Raw genomic sequence first — 19,212 nt, 5'->3', positions numbered from 1 at the left:
CTATCAGGAACAGGTAACTGACCTCCGTCAGCGTTTTCAAGATAGGGGTTATCCTGATGGTGTTCTCCGTAAAGCCTACAGAGAAACGAGATGTTTAAGCAGAACTGCCTTGTTGAACCCACCTCCACGAGAAGGGGAATCTGCCATCAGTAGATTCATTACTACCTTTAATTCAGGAGCAGACCAAGTGAGATCAATCCTTGATAGACATTGGTCAATTTTAAGGATGGATGATGACATTGGTGACCTGGTGGGGCTACATCCCCTGATCACCTTCCAGAAAGGTAGATCAATAGGAGACAGAATTGTACATAGCCACTTCATCCCCCCGAAAAATGAAACATGGTTGACCAATAGGTCCAAAGGCTGTTACCGTTGCAGTGGGTGTGTGGGCTGTCCGGTGATGGAGACAGGCTTGAGCTTTAAAAGCAATGTCACAGAACGAGAGTACAAGATTCGTCATTTCATCAACTGTAGATCTAAGGGGGTTGTGTACAAGGCAACTCTTTAGGACAAATAGGTGGCCCTTCCCCACCAGGTCAGCAGTGGTCGTCATCCTGGTTAATGGTCTAATATACTCCTATTTGGTTAATAACAGCTTACCCTGATTGTAATTAGTCTCTCTTTTAGTACATTTCCTACAAGGGCATTATTAGTCTTTCTACTATGAGGTGAATTTGTTATCACCGGCTCTGCCCTTTATACATGCCTCTAGGTACTGGTCAGTTTTTGTTCCCCCTATAGTTTTAGGAACTGCCAATGCCCCTTACGTTCTCCTTCCGGGGTATGGAAGTTGTAGGACGTCTGTGTATCTTTTGATATTCACTATATAAAAGCATTTTTTCTCCCCGCGAGAATAAGGTTCATAATCCCTGTGATTTGGGTGCCTTAGGGGTTAAAAATTCTCTTCAACCTCCTTTTGGACACTGTGGGTGTCCGTACATGTGCACAATGCCAAGAATCTCTCCGGTGGGTGGAGTTTCCACCCTCTGCTACTACCGGAAGTGACCCTTGCGTGTCACCATGCGCTTCATGCATACATGCTCCCTTTACTCGGGATCATGTGACTGCACAAACCGGAACCCGGATGTAGCGCCTGGTGCGCCGCACATGCAATGATGGCGGCGCCGGGCATAAAGGTATGAGCTGCACACGGGGAAGCCGACCCTCTGTGTTGTGCCGGACTGACGACACACACCCTAATGATTTTTGTAAAGTGGCCTCTCCCCTGATGATATTGCCACGAGGAAACGCGTTGGGAGAAAACGTGAATGAGGGACGGAATTGACAAGTGGCTGAATCTACGCCAGTGAGGTTAGGAAAGTGCACCTGAAGGAGCCGCCTCGTCTATATGGATTCTTGGACCACAGTGTCTTTATGAAGCGACCTGCTTACTGGGTGAGATTGTTCCATTTTCATACAGCAATCAAAATATCCCTTTCTCCTTGATGTGTGTAAGTTAGGGGCTATATGAGAGATGATACCTCTTACACATTGCATATTTGTACAATAGGGTGGTGGTGTATCTCCACCGTGCTGGTTGTATATAGAGATATAATTTGGGCTTGATAGTGCTAATTGCCAGCATATTTTAAAGTGTTGTGTTTCATGTTGTTTGATGGGTCCGAGAGACTCTTTTTATTAGTAATTATTAAAAGTTATATTTTATTAATTAACTACAGTCCTTCCTATCAGATGGTTTTTCATCAATGAAATTCAGAGAGTCGCATTTAGAGCAAACTGCATTCATATTTCCACAGTAGTGTTAATGAATTGTACTTTCATTGTCTGTTACGTAATGTGCAAGTTGTTGAATATTGTCCTGGTCGTGCCTTAGTTGGTAGAGCATTCGTTTTTTATGAATTTGGCGATCATGTTGTTCCTGTCGTACAACAGTTTGTTGTGGTGTCTCCGGTTGGCGACGGTGTCTGTGAGATTCCGCATCCTGGGCTTGTCTGGCGGCAGTTTGTTGTGGTGTCTCCTGTTGGTGACGTCTGTGAGATTCCGCATCCTGGGCTTGTCTGGCGGCAGTTTATTGTGGTGTCTCCGGTTGGCGACGTTGTCTGAGATTCCGCATCCTGGGCTTGTCTAGCAGCAGTTTGTTGTGGTGTCTCCTGTTGGCGACGTTGTCTGTGAGATTCCGCATCCTGGGCTTGTCTGGCGGCGGTTTGTTGTGGTGTCTCCTGTTGGCGACGTTGTCTGTGAGATTCCACATCCTGGGCTTGTCTGGCGGCAGTTTGTTGTGGTGTCTCCTGTTGGCGACGTTGTCTGTGAGATTCCGCATCCTGGGCTTGTCTGGCGGCAGTTTGTTGTGGTGTCTCCTGTTGGCGACGTTGTCTGTGAGATTCCACATCCTGGGCTTGTCTGGCGGCAGTTTGTTGTGGTGTCTCCTGTTGGCGACGACATCTGTGAGATTCCACATCCTGGGCTTGTCTGGCGGCGGTTTGTTGTTGTGTCTCCTGTTGGCGACGACGTCTGTGAGATTCCACATCCTGGGCTTGTCTGGCGGCGGTTTGTTGTGGTGTCTCCTGTTGGCGACATTGTCTGTGAGATTCCACATCCTGGGCTTGTCTGGGGTCAGTTTGTTGTGGTGTCTCCGGTTGGCGACGGTGTCTGTGAGATTCCGCATCCTGGGCTTGTCTGGCGGCAGTTTTTTGTGGTGTCTCCGGTTGGCGACGTTGTCTGTGAGATTCCACATCCTGGGCTTGTCTGGCGGCAGTTTGTTGTGGTGTCTCCGGTTGGCGACGTTGTCTGTGAGATTCCGCATCCTGGGCTTGTCTGGCGGCAGTTTGTTGTGGTGTCTCCTGTTGGCGACGTTGTCTGTGAGATTCCACATCCTGGGCTTGTCTGGCGGCGGTTTGTTGTGGTGTCTCCTGTTCCCGATGCTGTCGTTTTCTTGCTGCTGCTGCTGCTTTTCTGTCATCCTCATTGGCGTATTTTCGTTTGCGACCCATTCTAAGATAGAAACACAGGGAGATGCCGCCCATACAGGGAGACGCAGGCACGCACCCTACACAATGGAGGCACTTGACAGCAGTGGAGGACAATGATGATTCCAGAATTCGCGGCAGACTGTGCCCGTCGCTGATTGGTCGAGGCCGGCTGGCCTCGACCAATCAGCAAGGCGGGATTTCCGAGACAGACAAACAATTAGACCCTTAGACAACACAATGGCGGCACTTGACAGCAGTGGAGGACAATGCCCGTCGCTGATTGGTCGAGGGCGGCTGGCCTCGACCAATCAGAGACTGTGCCCGTCTGGCCTCGACCAATCAGAGACTGTGCCCGTCAGAGACGCGGGATTTCCAGGACAATTAAACCCTTAGACAATTATATATATATATATATATAGATAGATAGATAGATAGAGAGAGAGATTGTAATGAACATACGATTTTGTCTCCTTTATAATTTCTTCTTATACCTGTGTAAATACTGCCTTTTTTTTTTTTTTTGGAGTGAAACATAAAATGACTAGCTTGTCTCTTCAGCTCTAAACAAACTGTTGCATCCTCTGAAGTGAATTACACTACTGATTTGGGTCGGCTCCGGACCCGTTAATCCTTGGAAAATCAGAGCTGATGGCAGCGGATTTGTCCTGTGCATTTGGGTGTCGTTGTAGCGACTGGCGGCGTTCATAATTATTGTTCCCGCCTGAGTGGAGTAGTTATATCGCCCTCGCAGCAGTGTGCCCATTAGCCAGTACATAGCAGGCAGCCTTTCTGGAGACTAATCACCTTACGTGCAGTGCCCTGTCTGACCTGAGGGTAAGGGGGGCGCCAGAGAGCTGCAAGTTCTAAACCGGAACTGGGAAGTGGGATATAAATAAATCCCTGAAGAAAGAACCAGGGGCAACCAAACAACCCTGGTCCATGACATATTGGTGAGAGCGGCGGGATGATAAGGGATCCTCCCCGTGACACACAGTATCCCCATCCCCCGTAACAGGATCCCCGCCCCCTCCGTCACAGGATCCCTTCTCCCCCTCAGTCACAGGATCCCTTCTCCCCTCAGTCACAGGATCCCCTCCCCCCCTCAGTCACAGGATCCCCACCCCCCTCAGTCACAGGATCCCCACCCCCCTCAGTCACAGGATCCCTCCCCCCCTCAGTCACAGGATCCCTTCTCCCCCTCAGTCACAGGATCCCTTCCCCCCAGTCACAGGATCCCTCCCCCCTCAGTCACAGGATCCCCTCCCCCCATCAGTCACAGGATCCCCTCCCCCCTCAGTCACAGGATCCCCTCCCCCCTCAGTCACAGGATCCCCTCCCCCCTCAGTCACAGGATCCCCTCCCCCCTCAGTCACAGGATCCCCTCCCCCCTCAGTCACAGGATCCCCTCCCCCCCCTCAGTCACAGGATCCCCTCCCCCCCCTCAGTCACAGGATCCCCCCCTCAGTCACAGGGTCCCCTCCCCCTCCTCAGTCACAGGATCCCCTCCCCCCCCCTCAGTCACAGGATCCCCCCCTCAGTCACAGGGTCCCCTCCCCCTCCTCAGTCACAGGATCCCCTCCCCCCTTAGTCACAGGATCCCCTCCCCCCTCAGTCACAGGGTCCCCTCCCCCTCCTCAGTCACAGGATCCCCTCCCCCCTCAGTCACAGGATCCCCTCCCCCCTCAGTCACAGGATCCCCCCCCCTCAGTCACAGGGTCCCCTCCCCCTCCTCAGTCACAGGATCCCCTCCCCCCTCAGTCACAGGATCCCCCCCCCCTCAGTCACAGGATCCCCCCCCTCAGTCACAGGGTCCCCTCCCCCTCCTCAGTCACAGGATCCCCTCCCCCCTCAGTCACAGGATCCCCCCCCTCAGTCACAGGATCCCCCCCCTCAGTCACAGGATCCCCCCCCCTCAGTCACAGGATCCCCCCCCCTCAGTCACAGGATCCCCCCCTCCTCAGTCACAGGATCCCCTCCCCCCTCAGTCACAGGATCCCCTCCCCCCTCAGTCACATGATCCCCCCTCAGTCACAGGATCCCCTCCCCCTCCTCAGTCACAGGATCCCCCCCCTCAGTCACAGGATCCCCTCCCCCCTCAGTCACAGGATCCCCTCCCCCCTCAGTCACAGGATCCCCTCCCCCCTCAGTCACAGGATCCCCTCTCCCTCACCCCACACGTCTTCCTCCAGAAGCTCCATGTTGGCGGTGACGGCCCGGGCGCACAGCAGGAACAGGGTCGGGCTCCCTCCAGCATCTTCCGGCGATGTCTCCATGGCCTGAGCTCCCCGCTCAGCGGCTTATCTCACGGGGAACCGAAACCAGGAGCCTCGGACAAGTCAAGAGGGGGAAAGCCGCCCAGACTGCCAGTCACAGCGCCGCCATCTTCGCGGGGAAGGGCTGTGTGGATCACGTGACGTGTCCGCCATGATGAGCAGGTCACGTGTTCCATGTGGCCGACATGTTGTGAAGGTCACACGCACAGATTCGTATCGTGAGTGGTCACCACCAGAAACATGGCCGCCGCGAGGCGGGGCTCTTGGGGGCGGGGCTCTGCAGCACTTCCGGCCGCTGACCCCTCGTCCTTCTGTTCGCCGCCGCCGCTGGTGACATCATGGTGCTGGAGATGCAGAAGGTTCTGGCCGGGGAGCCCGAGGAGGTAAGCGGAGCCCGAGGAGGTAAGCGGAGCCGGCGGCTGATAGCTGCGGACAATGGCGCTCACTTCAGGTGATGGTGTGCTATGTCATTACAGGAGGAAGAGGAAGAACAGGAGCTGGTGGTGAGTGCAGAGCGGAGCTGAGGAGGAGGGACGGCGGCCTCTATCACTGAGGGAGGAGGGACGGCGGCCACTATCACTGAGGGGAAGGGACGGCGGCCTCTATCACTGAGGGAGGAGGGACGGCGGCCTCTATCACTGAGGGAGGAGGGACGGCGGCCTCTATCACTGAGGGAGGAGGGACGGCGGCCTCTATCACTGAGGGAGGAGGGACGGCGGCCTCTATCACTGAGGGGGAGGGACGGCGGCCTCTATCACTGAGGGAGGAGGGACGGCGGCCTCTATCACTGAGGGAGGAGGGACGGCGGCCACTATCACTGAGGGAGGAGGGACGGCGGCCTCTATCACTGAGGGAGGAGGGACGGCGGCCTCTATCACTGAGGGAGGAGGGACGGCGGCCTCTATCACTGAGGGAGGAGGGACGGCGGCCTCTATCACTGAGGGAGGAGGGACGGCGGCCTCTATCACTGAGGGAGGAGGGACGGCGGCCTCTATCACTGAGGGAGGAGGGACGGCGGCCTCTATCACTGAGGGAGGAGGGACGGCGGCCACTATCACTGAGGGAGGAGGGACGGCGGCCTCTATCACTGAGGGAGGAGGGACGGCGGCCTCTATCACTGAGGGAGGAGGGACGGCGGCCTCTATCACTGAGGGGAAGGGACGGCGGCCTCTATCACTGAGGGGAAGGGACGGCGGCCTCTATCACTGAGGGAGGAGGGACGGCGGCCTCTATCACTGAGGGAGGAGGGACGGCGGCCTCTATCACTGAGGGAGGAGGGACGGCGGCCTCTATCACTGAGGGGAAGGGACGGCGGCCTCTATCACTGAGGGAGGAGGGACGGCGGCCTCTATCACTGAGGAGGAGGGACGGCGGCCTCTATCACTGAGGAGGAGGGACGGCGGCCTCTATCACTGAGGGAGGAGGGACGGCGGCCTCTATCACTGAGGGGGAGGGACGGCAGCCTCTATCACTGAGGGAGGAGGGACGGCGGCCTCTATCACTGAGGGGAAGGGACGGCGGCCACTATCACTGAGGGAGGAGGGACGGCGGCCACTATCACTGAGGGAGGAGGGACGGCGGCCTCTATCACTGAGGGGGAAGGGACGGCGGCCTCTATCACTGAGGGAGGAGGGACGGCGGCCTCTATCACTGAGGGAGGAGGGACGGCGGCCTCTATCACTGAGGGAGGAGGGACGGCGGCCTCTATCACTGAGGGAGGAGGGACGGCGGCCTCTATCACTGAGGGGGAAGGGACGGCGGCCTCTATCACTGAGGGGGAAGGGACGGCGGCCTCTATCACTGAGGGGGAAGGGACGGCGGCCTCTATCACTGAGGGAGGAGGGACGGCGGCCTCTATCACTGAGGGAGGAGGGACGGCGGCCTCTATCACTGAGGGAGGAGGGACGGCGGCCTCTATCACTGAGGGAGGAGGGACGGCGGCCTCTATCACTGAGGGAGGAGGGACGGCGGCCTCTATCACTGAGGGAGGAGGGACGGCGGCCTCTATCACTGAGGGAGGAGGGACGGCGGCCACTATCACTGAGGGGAAGGGACGGCGGCCACTATCACTGAGGGAGGAGGGACGGCGGCCACTATCACTGAGGGAGGAGGGACGGCGGCCTCTATCACTGAGGGGAAGGGACGGCGGCCACTATCACTGAGGGAGGAGGGACGGCGGCCTCTATCACTGAGGGAGGAGGGACGGCGGCCACTATCACTGAGGGAGGAGGGACGGCGGCCTCTATCACTGAGGGAGGAGGGACGGCGGCCACTATCACTGAGGGAGGAGGGACGGCGGCCTCTATCACTGAGGGAGGAGGGACGGCGGCCTCTATCACTGAGGGAGGAGGGACGGCGGCCTCTATCACTGAGGGAGGAGGGACGGCGGCCTCTATCACTGAGGGAGGAGGGACGGCGGCCTCTATCACTGAGGGAGGAGGGACGGCGGCCACTATCACTGAGGGGAAGGGACGGCGGCCACTATCACTGAGGGAGGAGGGACGGCGGCCTCTATCACTGAGGGAGGAGGGACGGCGGCCTCTATCACTGAGGGGAAGGGACGGCGGCCTCTATCACTGAGGGAGGAGGGACGGCGGCCTCTATCACTGAGGGAGGAGGGACGGCGGCCACTATCACTGAGGGAGGAGGGACGGCGGCCACTATCACTGAAGGGAAGGGACGGCGGCCACTATCACTGAGGGAGGAGGGACGGCGGCCTCTATCACTGAGGGAGGAGGGACGGCGGCCTCTATCACTGAGGGGAAGGGACGGCGGCCTCTATCACTGAGGGAGGAGGGACGGCGGCCTCTATCACTGAGGGAGGAGGGACGGCGGCCACTATCACTGAGGGAGGAGGGACGGCGGCCACTATCACTGAGGGAGGAGGGACGGCGGCCTCTATCACTGAGGGAGGAGGGACGGCGGCCTCTATCACTGAGGGAGGAGGGACGGCGGCCTCTATCACTGAGGGAGGAGGGACGGCGGCCACTATCACTGAGGGAGGAGGGACGGCGGCCTCTATCACTGAGGGAGGAGGGACGGCGGCCTCTATCACTGAGGGAGGAGGGACGGCGGCCTCTATCACTGAGGGGAAGGGACGGCGGCCTCTATCACTGAGGGAGGAGGGACGGCGGCCTCTATCACTGAGGGAGGAGGGACGGCGGCCACTATCACTGAGGGAGGAGGGACGGCGGCCACTATCACTGAGGGGAAGGGACGGCGGCCTCTATCACTGAGGGAGGAGGGACGGCGGCCTCTATCACTGAGGGAGGAGGGACGGCGGCCTCTATCACTGAGGGGAAGGGACGGCGGCCTCTATCACTGAGGGGAAGGGACGGCGGCCTCTATCACTGAGGGAGGAGGGACGGCGGCCACTATCACTGAGGGAGGAGGGACGGCGGCCTCTATCACTGAGGGAGGAGGGACGGCGGCCACTATCACTGAGGGAGGAGGGACGGCGGCCTCTATCACTGAGGGAGGAGGGACGGCGGCCTCTATCACTGAGGGAGGAGGGACGGCGGCCACTATCACTGAGGGAGGAGGGACGGCGGCCACTATCACTGAGGGGAAGGGACGGCGGCCTCTATCACTGAGGGAGGAGGGACGGCGGCCTCTATCACTGAGGGAGGAGGGACGGCGGCCTCTATCACTGAGGGGAAGGGACGGCGGCCTCTATCACTGAGGGGAAGGGACGGCGGCCTCTATCACTGAGGGAGGAGGGACGGCGGCCACTATCACTGAGGGAGGAGGGACGGCGGCCTCTATCACTGAGGGAGGAGGGACGGCGGCCACTATCACTGAGGGAGGAGGGACGGCGGCCTCTATCACTGAGGGAGGAGGGACGGCGGCCTCTATCACTGAGGGAGGAGGGACGGCGGCCTCTATCACTGAGGGAGGAGGGACGGCGGCCACGATCACTGAGGGAGGAGGGACGGCGGCCACGATCACTGAGGGAGGAGGGACGGCGGCCACGATCACTGAGGGAGGAGGGACGGCGGCCTCTATCACTGAGGGAGGAGGGACGGCGGCCTCTATCACTGAGGGAGGAGGAGGGACGGCGGCCTCTATCACTGAGGGGAAGGGACGGCGGCCTCTATCACTGAGGGGAAGGGACGGCGGCCTCTATCACTGAGGGAGGAGGGACGGCGGCCACTATCACTGAGGGAGGAGGGACGGCGGCGACTATCACTGAGGGGAAGGGACGGCGGCGACTATCACTGAGGGGAAGGGACGGCGGCCTCTATCACTGAGGGGAAGGGACGGCGGCCTCTATCACTGAGGGGAAGGGACGGCGGCCTCTATCACTGAGGGGAAGGGACGGCGGCCTCTATCACTGAGGGGAAGGGACGGCGGCCTCTATCACTGAGGGGAAGGGACGGCGGCCTCTATCACTGAGGGGAAGGGACGGCGGCCTCTATCACTGAGGGGGAGGGACGGCGGCCTCTATCACTGAGGAGGAGGAGGGACGGCGGCCTCTATCACTGAGGAGGAGGAGGGACGGCGGCCTCTGTCACTGAGGGGGAGGGACGGCGGCCTCTGTCACTGAGGGGGAGGGACGGCGGCCTCTATCACTGAGGAGGAGGAGGGACGGCGGCCTCTATCACTGAGGGGGAGGGACGGCGGCCTCTATCACTGAGGAGGAGGAGGGACGGCGGCCTCTATCACTGAGGGGGAGGGACGGCGGCCTCTATCACTGAGGGGGAGGGACGGCGGCCTCTATCACTGAGGAGGAGGAGGGACGGCGGCCTCTATCACTGAGGTAGGAGGAGGGACGGCGGCCTCTATCACTGAGGTAGGAGGAGGGACGGCGGCCTCTATCACTGAGGTAGGAGGAGGGACGGCGGCCTCTATCACTGAGGTAGGAGGAGGGACGGCGGCCTCTATCACTGAGGTAGGAGGAGGGACGGCGGCCTCTATCACTGAGGGAGGAGGAGGGACGGCGGCCTCTATCACTGAGGGAGGAGGAGGGACGGCGGCCTCTATCACTGAGGGAGGAGGAGGGACGGCGGCCTCTATCACTGAGGGGAAGGGACGGCGGCCTCTATCACTGAGGGAGGAGGAGGGACGGCGGCCTCTATCACTGAGGGAGGAGGGACGGCGGCCTCTATCACTGAGGGAGGAGGGACGGCGGCCTCTATCACTGAGGGGAAGGGACGGCGGCCTCTATCACTGAGGGGAAGGGACGGCGGCCTCTATCACTGAGGGGAAGGGACGGCGGCCTCTATCACTGAGGGGAAGGGACGGCGGCCTCTATCACTGAGGGAGGAGGAGGGACGGCGGCCTCTATCACTGAGGGAGGAGGGACGGCGGCCTCTATCACTGAGGGAGGAGGGACGGCGGCCTCTATCACTGAGGGGAAGGGACGGCGGCCTCTATCACTGAGGGAGGAGGGACGGCGGCCACTATCACTGAGGGAGGAGGGACGGCGGCCTCTATCACTGAGGGAGGAGGGACGGCGGCCTCTATCACTGAGGGAGGAGGGACGGCGGCCTCTATCACTGAGGGAGGAGGGACGGCGGCCACTATCACTGAGGGAGGAGGGACGGCGGCCTCTATCACTGAGGGGAAGGGACGGCGGCCACTATCACTGAGGGAGGAGGGACGGCGGCCTCTATCACTGAGGGAGGAGGGACGGCGGCCTCTATCACTGAGGGAGGAGGGACGGCGGCCTCTATCACTGAGGGAGGAGGGACGGCGGCCTCTATCACTGAGGGGAAGGGACGGCGGCCTCTATCACTGAGGGAGGAGGGACGGCGGCCTCTATCACTGAGGGAGGAGGGACGGCGGCCTCTATCACTGAGGGAGGAGGGACGGCGGCCTCTATCACTGAGGGGAAGGGACGGCGGCCTCTATCACTGAGGGAGGAGGGACGGCGGCCTCTATCACTGAGGAGGAGGGACGGCGGCCTCTATCACTGAGGAGGAGGGACGGCGGCCTCTATCACTGAGGGAGGAGGGACGGCGGCCTCTATCACTGAGGGGGAGGGACGGCAGCCTCTATCACTGAGGGAGGAGGGACGGCGGCCTCTATCACTGAGGGGAAGGGACGGCGGCCACTATCACTGAGGGAGGAGGGACGGCGGCCACTATCACTGAGGGAGGAGGGACGGCGGCCTCTATCACTGAGGGAGGAGGGACGGCGGCCTCTATCACTGAGGGGGAAGGGACGGCGGCCTCTATCACTGAGGGAGGAGGGACGGCGGCCTCTATCACTGAGGGAGGAGGGACGGCGGCCTCTATCACTGAGGGAGGAGGGACGGCGGCCTCTATCACTGAGGGGGAAGGGACGGCGGCCTCTATCACTGAGGGGGAAGGGACGGCGGCCTCTATCACTGAGGGAGGAGGGACGGCGGCCTCTATCACTGAGGGAGGAGGGACGGCGGCCTCTATCACTGAGGGGAAGGGACGGCGGCCTCTATCACTGAGGGAGGAGGGACGGCGGCCTCTATCACTGAGGGAGGAGGGACGGCGGCCTCTATCACTGAGGGAGGAGGGACGGCGGCCTCTATCACTGAGGGAGGAGGGACGGCGGCCACTATCACTGAGGGGAAGGGACGGCGGCCACTATCACTGAGGGAGGAGGGACGGCGGCCACTATCACTGAGGGAGGAGGGACGGCGGCCTCTATCACTGAGGGGAAGGGACGGCGGCCACTATCACTGAGGGAGGAGGGACGGCGGCCTCTATCACTGAGGGAGGAGGGACGGCGGCCACTATCACTGAGGGAGGAGGGACGGCGGCCTCTATCACTGAGGGAGGAGGGACGGCGGCCACTATCACTGAGGGAGGAGGGACGGCGGCCTCTATCACTGAGGGAGGAGGGACGGCGGCCTCTATCACTGAGGGAGGAGGGACGGCGGCCTCTATCACTGAGGGAGGAGGGACGGCGGCCTCTATCACTGAGGGAGGAGGGACGGCGGCCTCTATCACTGAGGGAGGAGGGACGGCGGCCACTATCACTGAGGGGAAGGGACGGCGGCCACTATCACTGAGGGAGGAGGGACGGCGGCCTCTATCACTGAGGGGAAGGGACGGCGGCCTCTATCACTGAGGGAGGAGGGACGGCGGCCTCTATCACTGAGGGAGGAGGGACGGCGGCCACTATCACTGAGGGAGGAGGGACGGCGGCCACTATCACTGAGGGGAAGGGACGGCGGCCTCTATCACTGAGGGGAAGGGACGGCGGCCTCTATCACTGAGGGGAAGGGACGGCGGCCTCTATCACTGAGGGAGGAGGAGGGACGGCGGCCTCTATCACTGAGGGAGGAGGGACGGCGGCCTCTATCACTGAGGGAGGAGGGACGGCGGCCTCTATCACTGAGGGGAAGGGACGGCGGCCTCTATCACTGAGGGAGGAGGGACGGCGGCCACTATCACTGAGGGAGGAGGGACGGCGGCCTCTATCACTGAGGGAGGAGGGACGGCGGCCTCTATCACTGAGGGAGGAGGGACGGCGGCCTCTATCACTGAGGGAGGAGGGACGGCGGCCACTATCACTGAGGGAGGAGGGACGGCGGCCTCTATCACTGAGGGGAAGGGACGGCGGCCACTATCACTGAGGGAGGAGGGACGGCGGCCTCTATCACTGAGGGAGGAGGGACGGCGGCCTCTATCACTGAGGGAGGAGGGACGGCGGCCTCTATCACTGAGGGAGGAGGGACGGCGGCCTCTATCACTGAGGGGAAGGGACGGCGGCCTCTATCACTGAGGGAGGAGGGACGGCGGCCTCTATCACTGAGGGAGGAGGGACGGCGGCCTCTATCACTGAGGGAGGAGGGACGGCGGCCTCTATCACTGAGGGGAAGGGACGGCGGCCTCTATCACTGAGGGAGGAGGGACGGCGGCCTCTATCACTGAGGAGGAGGGACGGCGGCCTCTATCACTGAGGAGGAGGGACGGCGGCCTCTATCACTGAGGGAGGAGGGACGGCGGCCTCTATCACTGAGGGGGAGGGACGGCAGCCTCTATCACTGAGGGAGGAGGGACGGCGGCCTCTATCACTGAGGGGAAGGGACGGCGGCCACTATCACTGAGGGAGGAGGGACGGCGGCCACTATCACTGAGGGAGGAGGGACGGCGGCCTCTATCACTGAGGGGGAAGGGACGGCGGCCTCTATCACTGAGGGAGGAGGGACGGCGGCCTCTATCACTGAGGGAGGAGGGACGGCGGCCTCTATCACTGAGGGGGAGGGACGGCGGCCTCTGTCACTGAGGGGGAGGGACGGCGGCCTCTATCACTGAGGAGGAGGAGGGACGGCGGCCTCTATCACTGAGGGGGAGGGACGGCGGCCTCTATCACTGAGGAGGAGGAGGGACGGCGGCCTCTATCACTGAGGTAGGAGGAGGGACGGCGGCCTCTATCACTGAGGTAGGAGGAGGGACGGCGGCCTCTATCACTGAGGGAGGAGGGACGGCGGCCACTATCACTGAGGGGAAGGGACGGCGGCCTCTATCACTGAGGGAGGAGGGACGGCGGCCTCTATCACTGAGGGAGGAGGGACGGCGGCCTCTATCACTGAGGGAGGAGGGACGGCGGCCTCTATCACTGAGGGGAAGGGACGGCGGCCTCTATCACTGAGGGGAAGGGACGGCGGCCTCTATCACTGAGGGAGGAGGGACGGCGGCCACTATCACTGAGGGAGGAGGGACGGCGGCCTCTATCACTGAGGGAGGAGGGACGGCGGCCACTATCACTGAGGGAGGAGGGACGGCGGCCTCTATCACTGAGGGAGGAGGGACGGCGGCCTCTATCACTGAGGGAGGAGGGACGGCGGCCTCTATCACTGAGGGAGGAGGGACGGCGGCCACGATCACTGAGGGAGGAGGGACGGCGGCCACGATCACTGAGGGAGGAGGGACGGCGGCCACGATCACTGAGGGAGGAGGGACGGCGGCCTCTATCACTGAGGGAGGAGGGACGGCGGCCTCTATCACTGAGGGAGGAGGAGGGACGGCGGCCTCTATCACTGAGGGGAAGGGACGGCGGCCTCTTTCACTGAGGGGAAGGGACGGCGGCCTCTATCACTGAGGGAGGAGGGACGGCGGCCACTATCACTGAGGGAGGAGGGACGGCGGCGACTATCACTGAGGGGAAGGGACGGCGGCGACTATCACTGAGGGGAAGGGACGGCGGCCTCTATCACTGAGGGGAAGGGACGGCGGCCTCTATCACTGAGGGGAAGGGACGGCGGCCTCTATCACTGAGGGGAAGGGACGGCGGCCTCTATCACTGAGGGGAAGGGACGGCGGCCTCTATCACTGAGGGGAAGGGACGGCGGCCTCTATCACTGAGGGGGAGGGACGGCGGCCTCTATCACTGAGGAGGAGGAGGGACGGCGGCCTCTATCACTGAGGAGGAGGAGGGACGGCGGCCTCTGTCACTGAGGGGGAGGGACGGCGGCCTCTGTCACTGAGGGGGAGGGACGGCGGCCTCTATCACTGAGGAGGAGGAGGGACGGCGGCCTCTATCACTGAGGGGGAGGGACGGCGGCCTCTATCACTGAGGAGGAGGAGGGACGGCGGCCTCTATCACTGAGGTAGGAGGAGGGACGGCGGCCTCTATCACTGAGGTAGGAGGAGGGACGGCGGCCTCTATCACTGAGGTAGGAGGAGGGACGGCGGCCTCTATCACTGAGGTAGGAGGAGGGACGGCGGCCTCTATCACTGAGGTAGGAGGAGGGACGGCGGCCTCTATCACTGAGGGAGGAGGAGGGACGGCGGCCTCTATCACTGAGGGAGGAGGAGGGACGGCGGCCTCTATCACTGAGGGAGGAGGAGGGACGGCGGCCTCTATCACTGAGGGGAAGGGACGGCGGCCTCTATCACTGAGGGAGGAGGAGGGACGGCGGCCTCTATCACTGAGGGAGGAGGGACGGCGGCCTCTATCACTGAGGGAGGAGGGACGGCGGCCTCTATCACTGAGGGGAAGGGACGGCGGCCTCTATCACTGAGGGGAAGGGACGGCGGCCTCTATCACTGAGGGGAAGGGACGGCGGCCTCTATCACTGAGGGGAAGGGACGGCGGCCTCTATCACTGAGGGAGGAGGAGGGACGGCGGCCTCTATCACTGAGGGAGGAGGGACGGCGGCCTCTATCACTGAGGGAGGAGGGACGGCGGCCTCTATCACTGAGGGGAAGGGACGGCGGCCTCTATCACTGAGGGAGGAGGGACGGCGGCCACTATCACTGAGGGAGGAGGGACGGCGGCCTCTATCACTGAGGGAGGAGGGACGGCGGCCTCTATCACTGAGGGAGGAGGGACGGCGGCCTCTATCACTGAGGGAGGAGGAGGGACGGCGGCCTCTATCACTGAGGGAGGAGGAGGGACGGCGGCCTCTATCACTGAGGGAGGAGGAGGGACGGCGGCCTCTATCACTGAGGGAGGAGGAGGGACGGCGGCCTCTATCACTGAGGGAGGAGGGACGGCGGCCACTATCACTGAGGGAGGAGGGACGGCGGCCTCTATCACTGAGGGAGGAGGGACGGCGGCCTCTATCACTGAGGGAGGAGGAGGGACGGCGGCCTCTATCACTGAGGGAGGAGGAGGGACGGCGGCCTCTATCACTGAGGGAGGAGGGACGGCGGCCACTATCACTGAGGGAGGAGGGACGGCGGCCTCTATCACTGAGGGAGGAGGGACGGCGGCCTCTATCACTGAGGGAGGAGGAGGGACGGCGGCCTCTATCACTGAGGGAGGAGGAGGGACGGCGGCCTCTATCACTGAGGGAGGAGGAGGGACGGCGGCCTCTATCACTGAGGGAGGAGGAGGGACGGCGGCCTCTATCACTGAGGGAGGAGGAGGGACGGCGGCCTCTATCACTGAGGGAGGAGGAGGGACGGCGGCCTCTATCACTGAGGGAGGAGGAGGGACGGCGGCCTCTATGGCTGGAGTCACACACAACGTATAAAAATACGGTCCTTTTTTAGACCAAATAGGCAGAAATGTTCCATGAACAGTGATCCGTATGTCATCCGTAGGCAGGGTGTGGCTGCGTAGTTTGCACATGTAGACCTCCTTACGGCCAAGAAATATGCGACTGATGGGAGCTGCCCCATAGAGAAACATTGGTCTATGTGCAATGTGTTGTTTTTGCGCCTCTCATACGTCCATAAAACTCTCTAGTGTGACCCCGGCCTATCACTGAGGAGGGGACGGCGGCCTGTCTCTGTCGCTGAGGGGGGGCGCTTCGGCCTCTGTCATTCTGTTGCTGGCCCCCGCCAGGCCCTTCTTGCAGGCACTTTGCTCGTTCCCTTCAGTTTCTTCCTCGTCTCCCCAGGATCCACTGACCACTGTCCGAGAACACTGTGAGCAGATGGAGAAGTGTGTGAAGACGCGGGAGCAGCTGGAGATATGCGAGGCGCGGGTGACCTCCCGATCACACACCGAGGAGCAGTGCACGGAGGAGCTGTTTGACTTCTTGCATGCACGGGATCACTGTGTGAGTGGCAGGTGATAGCAGGGGGGCTGGCTGAGGGTTGGGGTGGTTGTTTGGGGCCGGCTGGCTGAAGGTTGGGGGTGGCTGGCTGTGTGTGTGTGTGTGTGTGTGTGTGTGTGTGTGTGTGTGTGTGCGTGCGTGCGTGCGTGCGTGCGGCTGGCTGAGGGTCGGGGGTGGCAGGTGGTGCTGTAGATGTAGGGATTACGTGGTGTGAACATGCTCCTTTTGCGCGGTTGTTGGCCGGTGCTGATCTCTGCTCTCCACAGGTGGCACATAAACTCTTCAAGCACCTGAAGTAGCCTCCTGGTACCCGGTTGGCCGCTGTGCCCCCCACCGTCCGCACCCTCGGCCTGCGCTGTTGCTGAGCTCCTTCCATGATCCGGACCAGGCTCTGAGGGTCGGAGCCCCATTGTTAATAAACGTGTTGCTGAAGTGTGACCGCGTCTGTCCTGTGTTTTTGCTCCGCTCGTCAGCTGCCGCTCTGCGTCTCTCGCCGTTGTGCAGATATTTCACCAGTCGCCACTAATGGGAGTTTTTGGAAATATATGTGGAGCAAGTACATTGAAGGGGAAGTCTGGGCAAGAAGACTACAGGCGAGCGCCGAGCACAGAGCTCCCTGCTCCACGTGTCTGACGTGTGCAGTCTGATGGGGCTGCTGCAATCTTCTGCCTGAGACAAATATCGACCAACAATGGAACTTCCAGCTACATGGACCAAAAACCCTGTGGTGAGGTCTCCAGCACATTAGGACACTCCTGGTTAGAGCAATACTACAGAAAAAATGGAGTACAATGTCCAAAACACGTAAGTCAGTAAAAAAGTATAAATTTATTAGATATGATCCATTTCTTCACCGCTGACATCCCCACTATCATGGGCGACTTCAACATCCCCATTGACACTTTCCTCTCAGCTGCCACTAAACTTCTATCTCTCATTTCCTCCTTTGACCTTGCCCAATGGTCTTCTACAGCCACTCACAAAGATGGTCACACACTGGACCTCATCTTCACCCGCCTCTGCTCCCTATCTAACCTCTCTAACTCACCTCTTCCTCTTTCTGACCACAACCTACTCACATTCTCTTCCCTCTCCACTCCTTGTCTACAATCCCCACCCCACAAACTTTCACACCCTCGCAGAAATCTTAAACACCTTGATCTACACTCACTCTGAATCCCTCCTACCTCTCACAGACATAAGTTCCCTACACAATGCGGATGACGCTGCAGCTCTATGTAACACCGCAATAGATGCAGCTTTGGAATCTCTTGCCCCTCTCATACATACCAAAGCTCGCAAAATCAACAGACAGCCCTGGCATACCAGCCTGACCAAAGAACTGAGGTGAGCTTCCAGGGCTGCTGAGCGCAGATGGAAAAGATCCCACTCCAACGAGTACTTCATCGCATTCAAACAGTCCCTCACTACTTTCAAGGCCACACTTGCCACAGCTAAACAAACCTACTTCTCATCTCTCATACCCTCCCTGTCTCACAACCCTAAACAGTTATTCAGCACCTTCAATTCTCTCCTCCGTCCCCCAGCGTCTCCTCCCTCCCCACTCATCTCTGCTGAAGACTTTGCCTCATTCTTCAAGCAGAAGATTGAGAACATCAGACACAGTTTTGGTCAACAACCCCCAGAGCCCTTCCTCCCGACTTCCCAGCCCTCCACCTCCAAAACCAACTTCTCCACCATTACAGATCGACTCTCCACTCTACTCTCAAGATCGCATCTCACCACCTGTGCACTTGACCCGATCCCATCACACTTCATCCCAAACCTCACCACAGTCTTCATCCCAACCCTAACCCATCTCTTCAACCTATCACTAACAACTGGTGTTTTCCCCTCAAGCTTTAAACATGCCTCAATCACACCTATCCTCAAAAAGCCCTTTCTTGACCCATCCTCTGTATCTAGCTATCACCCTATATCACTTCTCTATGCCTCAAAACTACTGGAACAACACGTCTTGAACTGTCTTCCCATCTCTCTTCTTGCTCCCTCTTTGACCGCTTACAATCTGGCTTCCGGTCACACCACTCCACTGAAACTGCCCTAAGGTCACCAACGACCTCTTAACCGCCAAGAGCAAGCGGCACTACTCTGTCCTCCTCCTCCTCGACCTGTCCTCTGCCTTTGACCAGGGTGGATTGATTTAAATCACGCCGATTTAAATCATGATTTAAATCACGATTTAAATCAAAAGATTTTTTTCTATTTAAATCGGATCGATTTTAATCATGATTTAAATCACTGATTTAAATCAAAAGGTTTTCTTTAATATAAATCACGATTAAAATGAGAAGTGAGAGCAGTGCGCATGTGCGCCCATAGTTACACGGACGAAACTAGGGGCAACGATCTAACGCCAGGGTGAGGGGGGGACCCCAAAGTAAGTAAAAATCTTTTTTGTTTTACTATATGGCAATAGGTAGGTGTTTAAAAGCAGCATGTCTTAATTGTATAAACTATTAATAGCCTCCACATTTTGTTCATACTGCCCCTTTAATTCCACACTTCTAGCTTGGTTTCACTTTTGGTTTAGTTTCTTTTTCCATTCAGT

The 19,212-nt window shown here is 60.0% G+C and overlaps 2 protein-coding genes across 4 annotated transcripts in view; one reads left to right on the top strand and one right to left on the bottom strand.

Annotated features, from left to right (window-relative positions):
* The window catches only part of LRRC41 (leucine rich repeat containing 41), a 65,832-nt gene extending 60,441 nt beyond the window's left edge, over nt 1-5,391 (bottom strand). The window contains exon 1 of one of the 2 annotated variants that reach the window (XM_077276134.1): nt 5,104-5,391. In XM_077276134.1, the coding sequence (XP_077132249.1) occupies nt 5,104-5,206 (103 nt within the window). In that variant the 5' untranslated portion in view covers nt 5,207-5,391. The remainder of the gene's footprint in view (nt 1-5,103) is intronic. The other variant, XM_077276135.1, reaches the window with a different exon arrangement.
* A 68-nt stretch (nt 5,392-5,459) lies between these two features.
* UQCRH (ubiquinol-cytochrome c reductase hinge protein) lies at nt 5,460-17,078 on the top strand. 2 transcript variants are annotated; one of them, XM_077276138.1, is made up of 4 exons: nt 5,460-5,589; nt 5,683-5,709; nt 16,482-16,643; nt 16,907-17,078. In XM_077276138.1, exons 1-4 carry the CDS (start codon nt 5,545-5,547, stop codon nt 16,937-16,939), a joined length of 267 nt encoding a protein of 88 aa, XP_077132253.1. In that variant the 5' UTR covers nt 5,460-5,544; the 3' UTR covers nt 16,940-17,078. The 2 variants fall into 2 exon arrangements, with proteins under 2 accessions (XP_077132253.1, XP_077132251.1); XM_077276136.1 differs by having other exon boundaries at nt 16,482-16,654.
* Nucleotides 17,079-19,212: the final 2,134 nt, after the last annotated feature.

The sequence above is a fragment of the Ranitomeya variabilis genome, chromosome 8, assembly GCF_051348905.1.
Source record: "Ranitomeya variabilis isolate aRanVar5 chromosome 8, aRanVar5.hap1, whole genome shotgun sequence".
In the NCBI taxonomy this organism is placed as follows: Eukaryota; Metazoa; Chordata; class Amphibia; order Anura; family Dendrobatidae; genus Ranitomeya; species Ranitomeya variabilis.
This window is presented reverse-complemented; position numbering and strand designations above follow the sequence as displayed.

Coding starts and splice junctions, on each gene's coding strand:
- UQCRH (XM_077276136.1), top strand. CDS start 5,545: ATGGTGCTGGAGATGCAGAAGGTTCTGGCCGGGGAGCCCGAGGAG. Junction 5,710..16,481: donor AGGAAGAACAGGAGCTGGTG/GTGAGTGCAGAG, acceptor TCGTCTCCCCAG/GATCCACTGACCACTGTCCG. Junction 16,655..16,906: donor GATCACTGTGTGAGTGGCAG/GTGATAGCAGGG, acceptor TGCTCTCCACAG/GTGGCACATAAACTCTTCAA.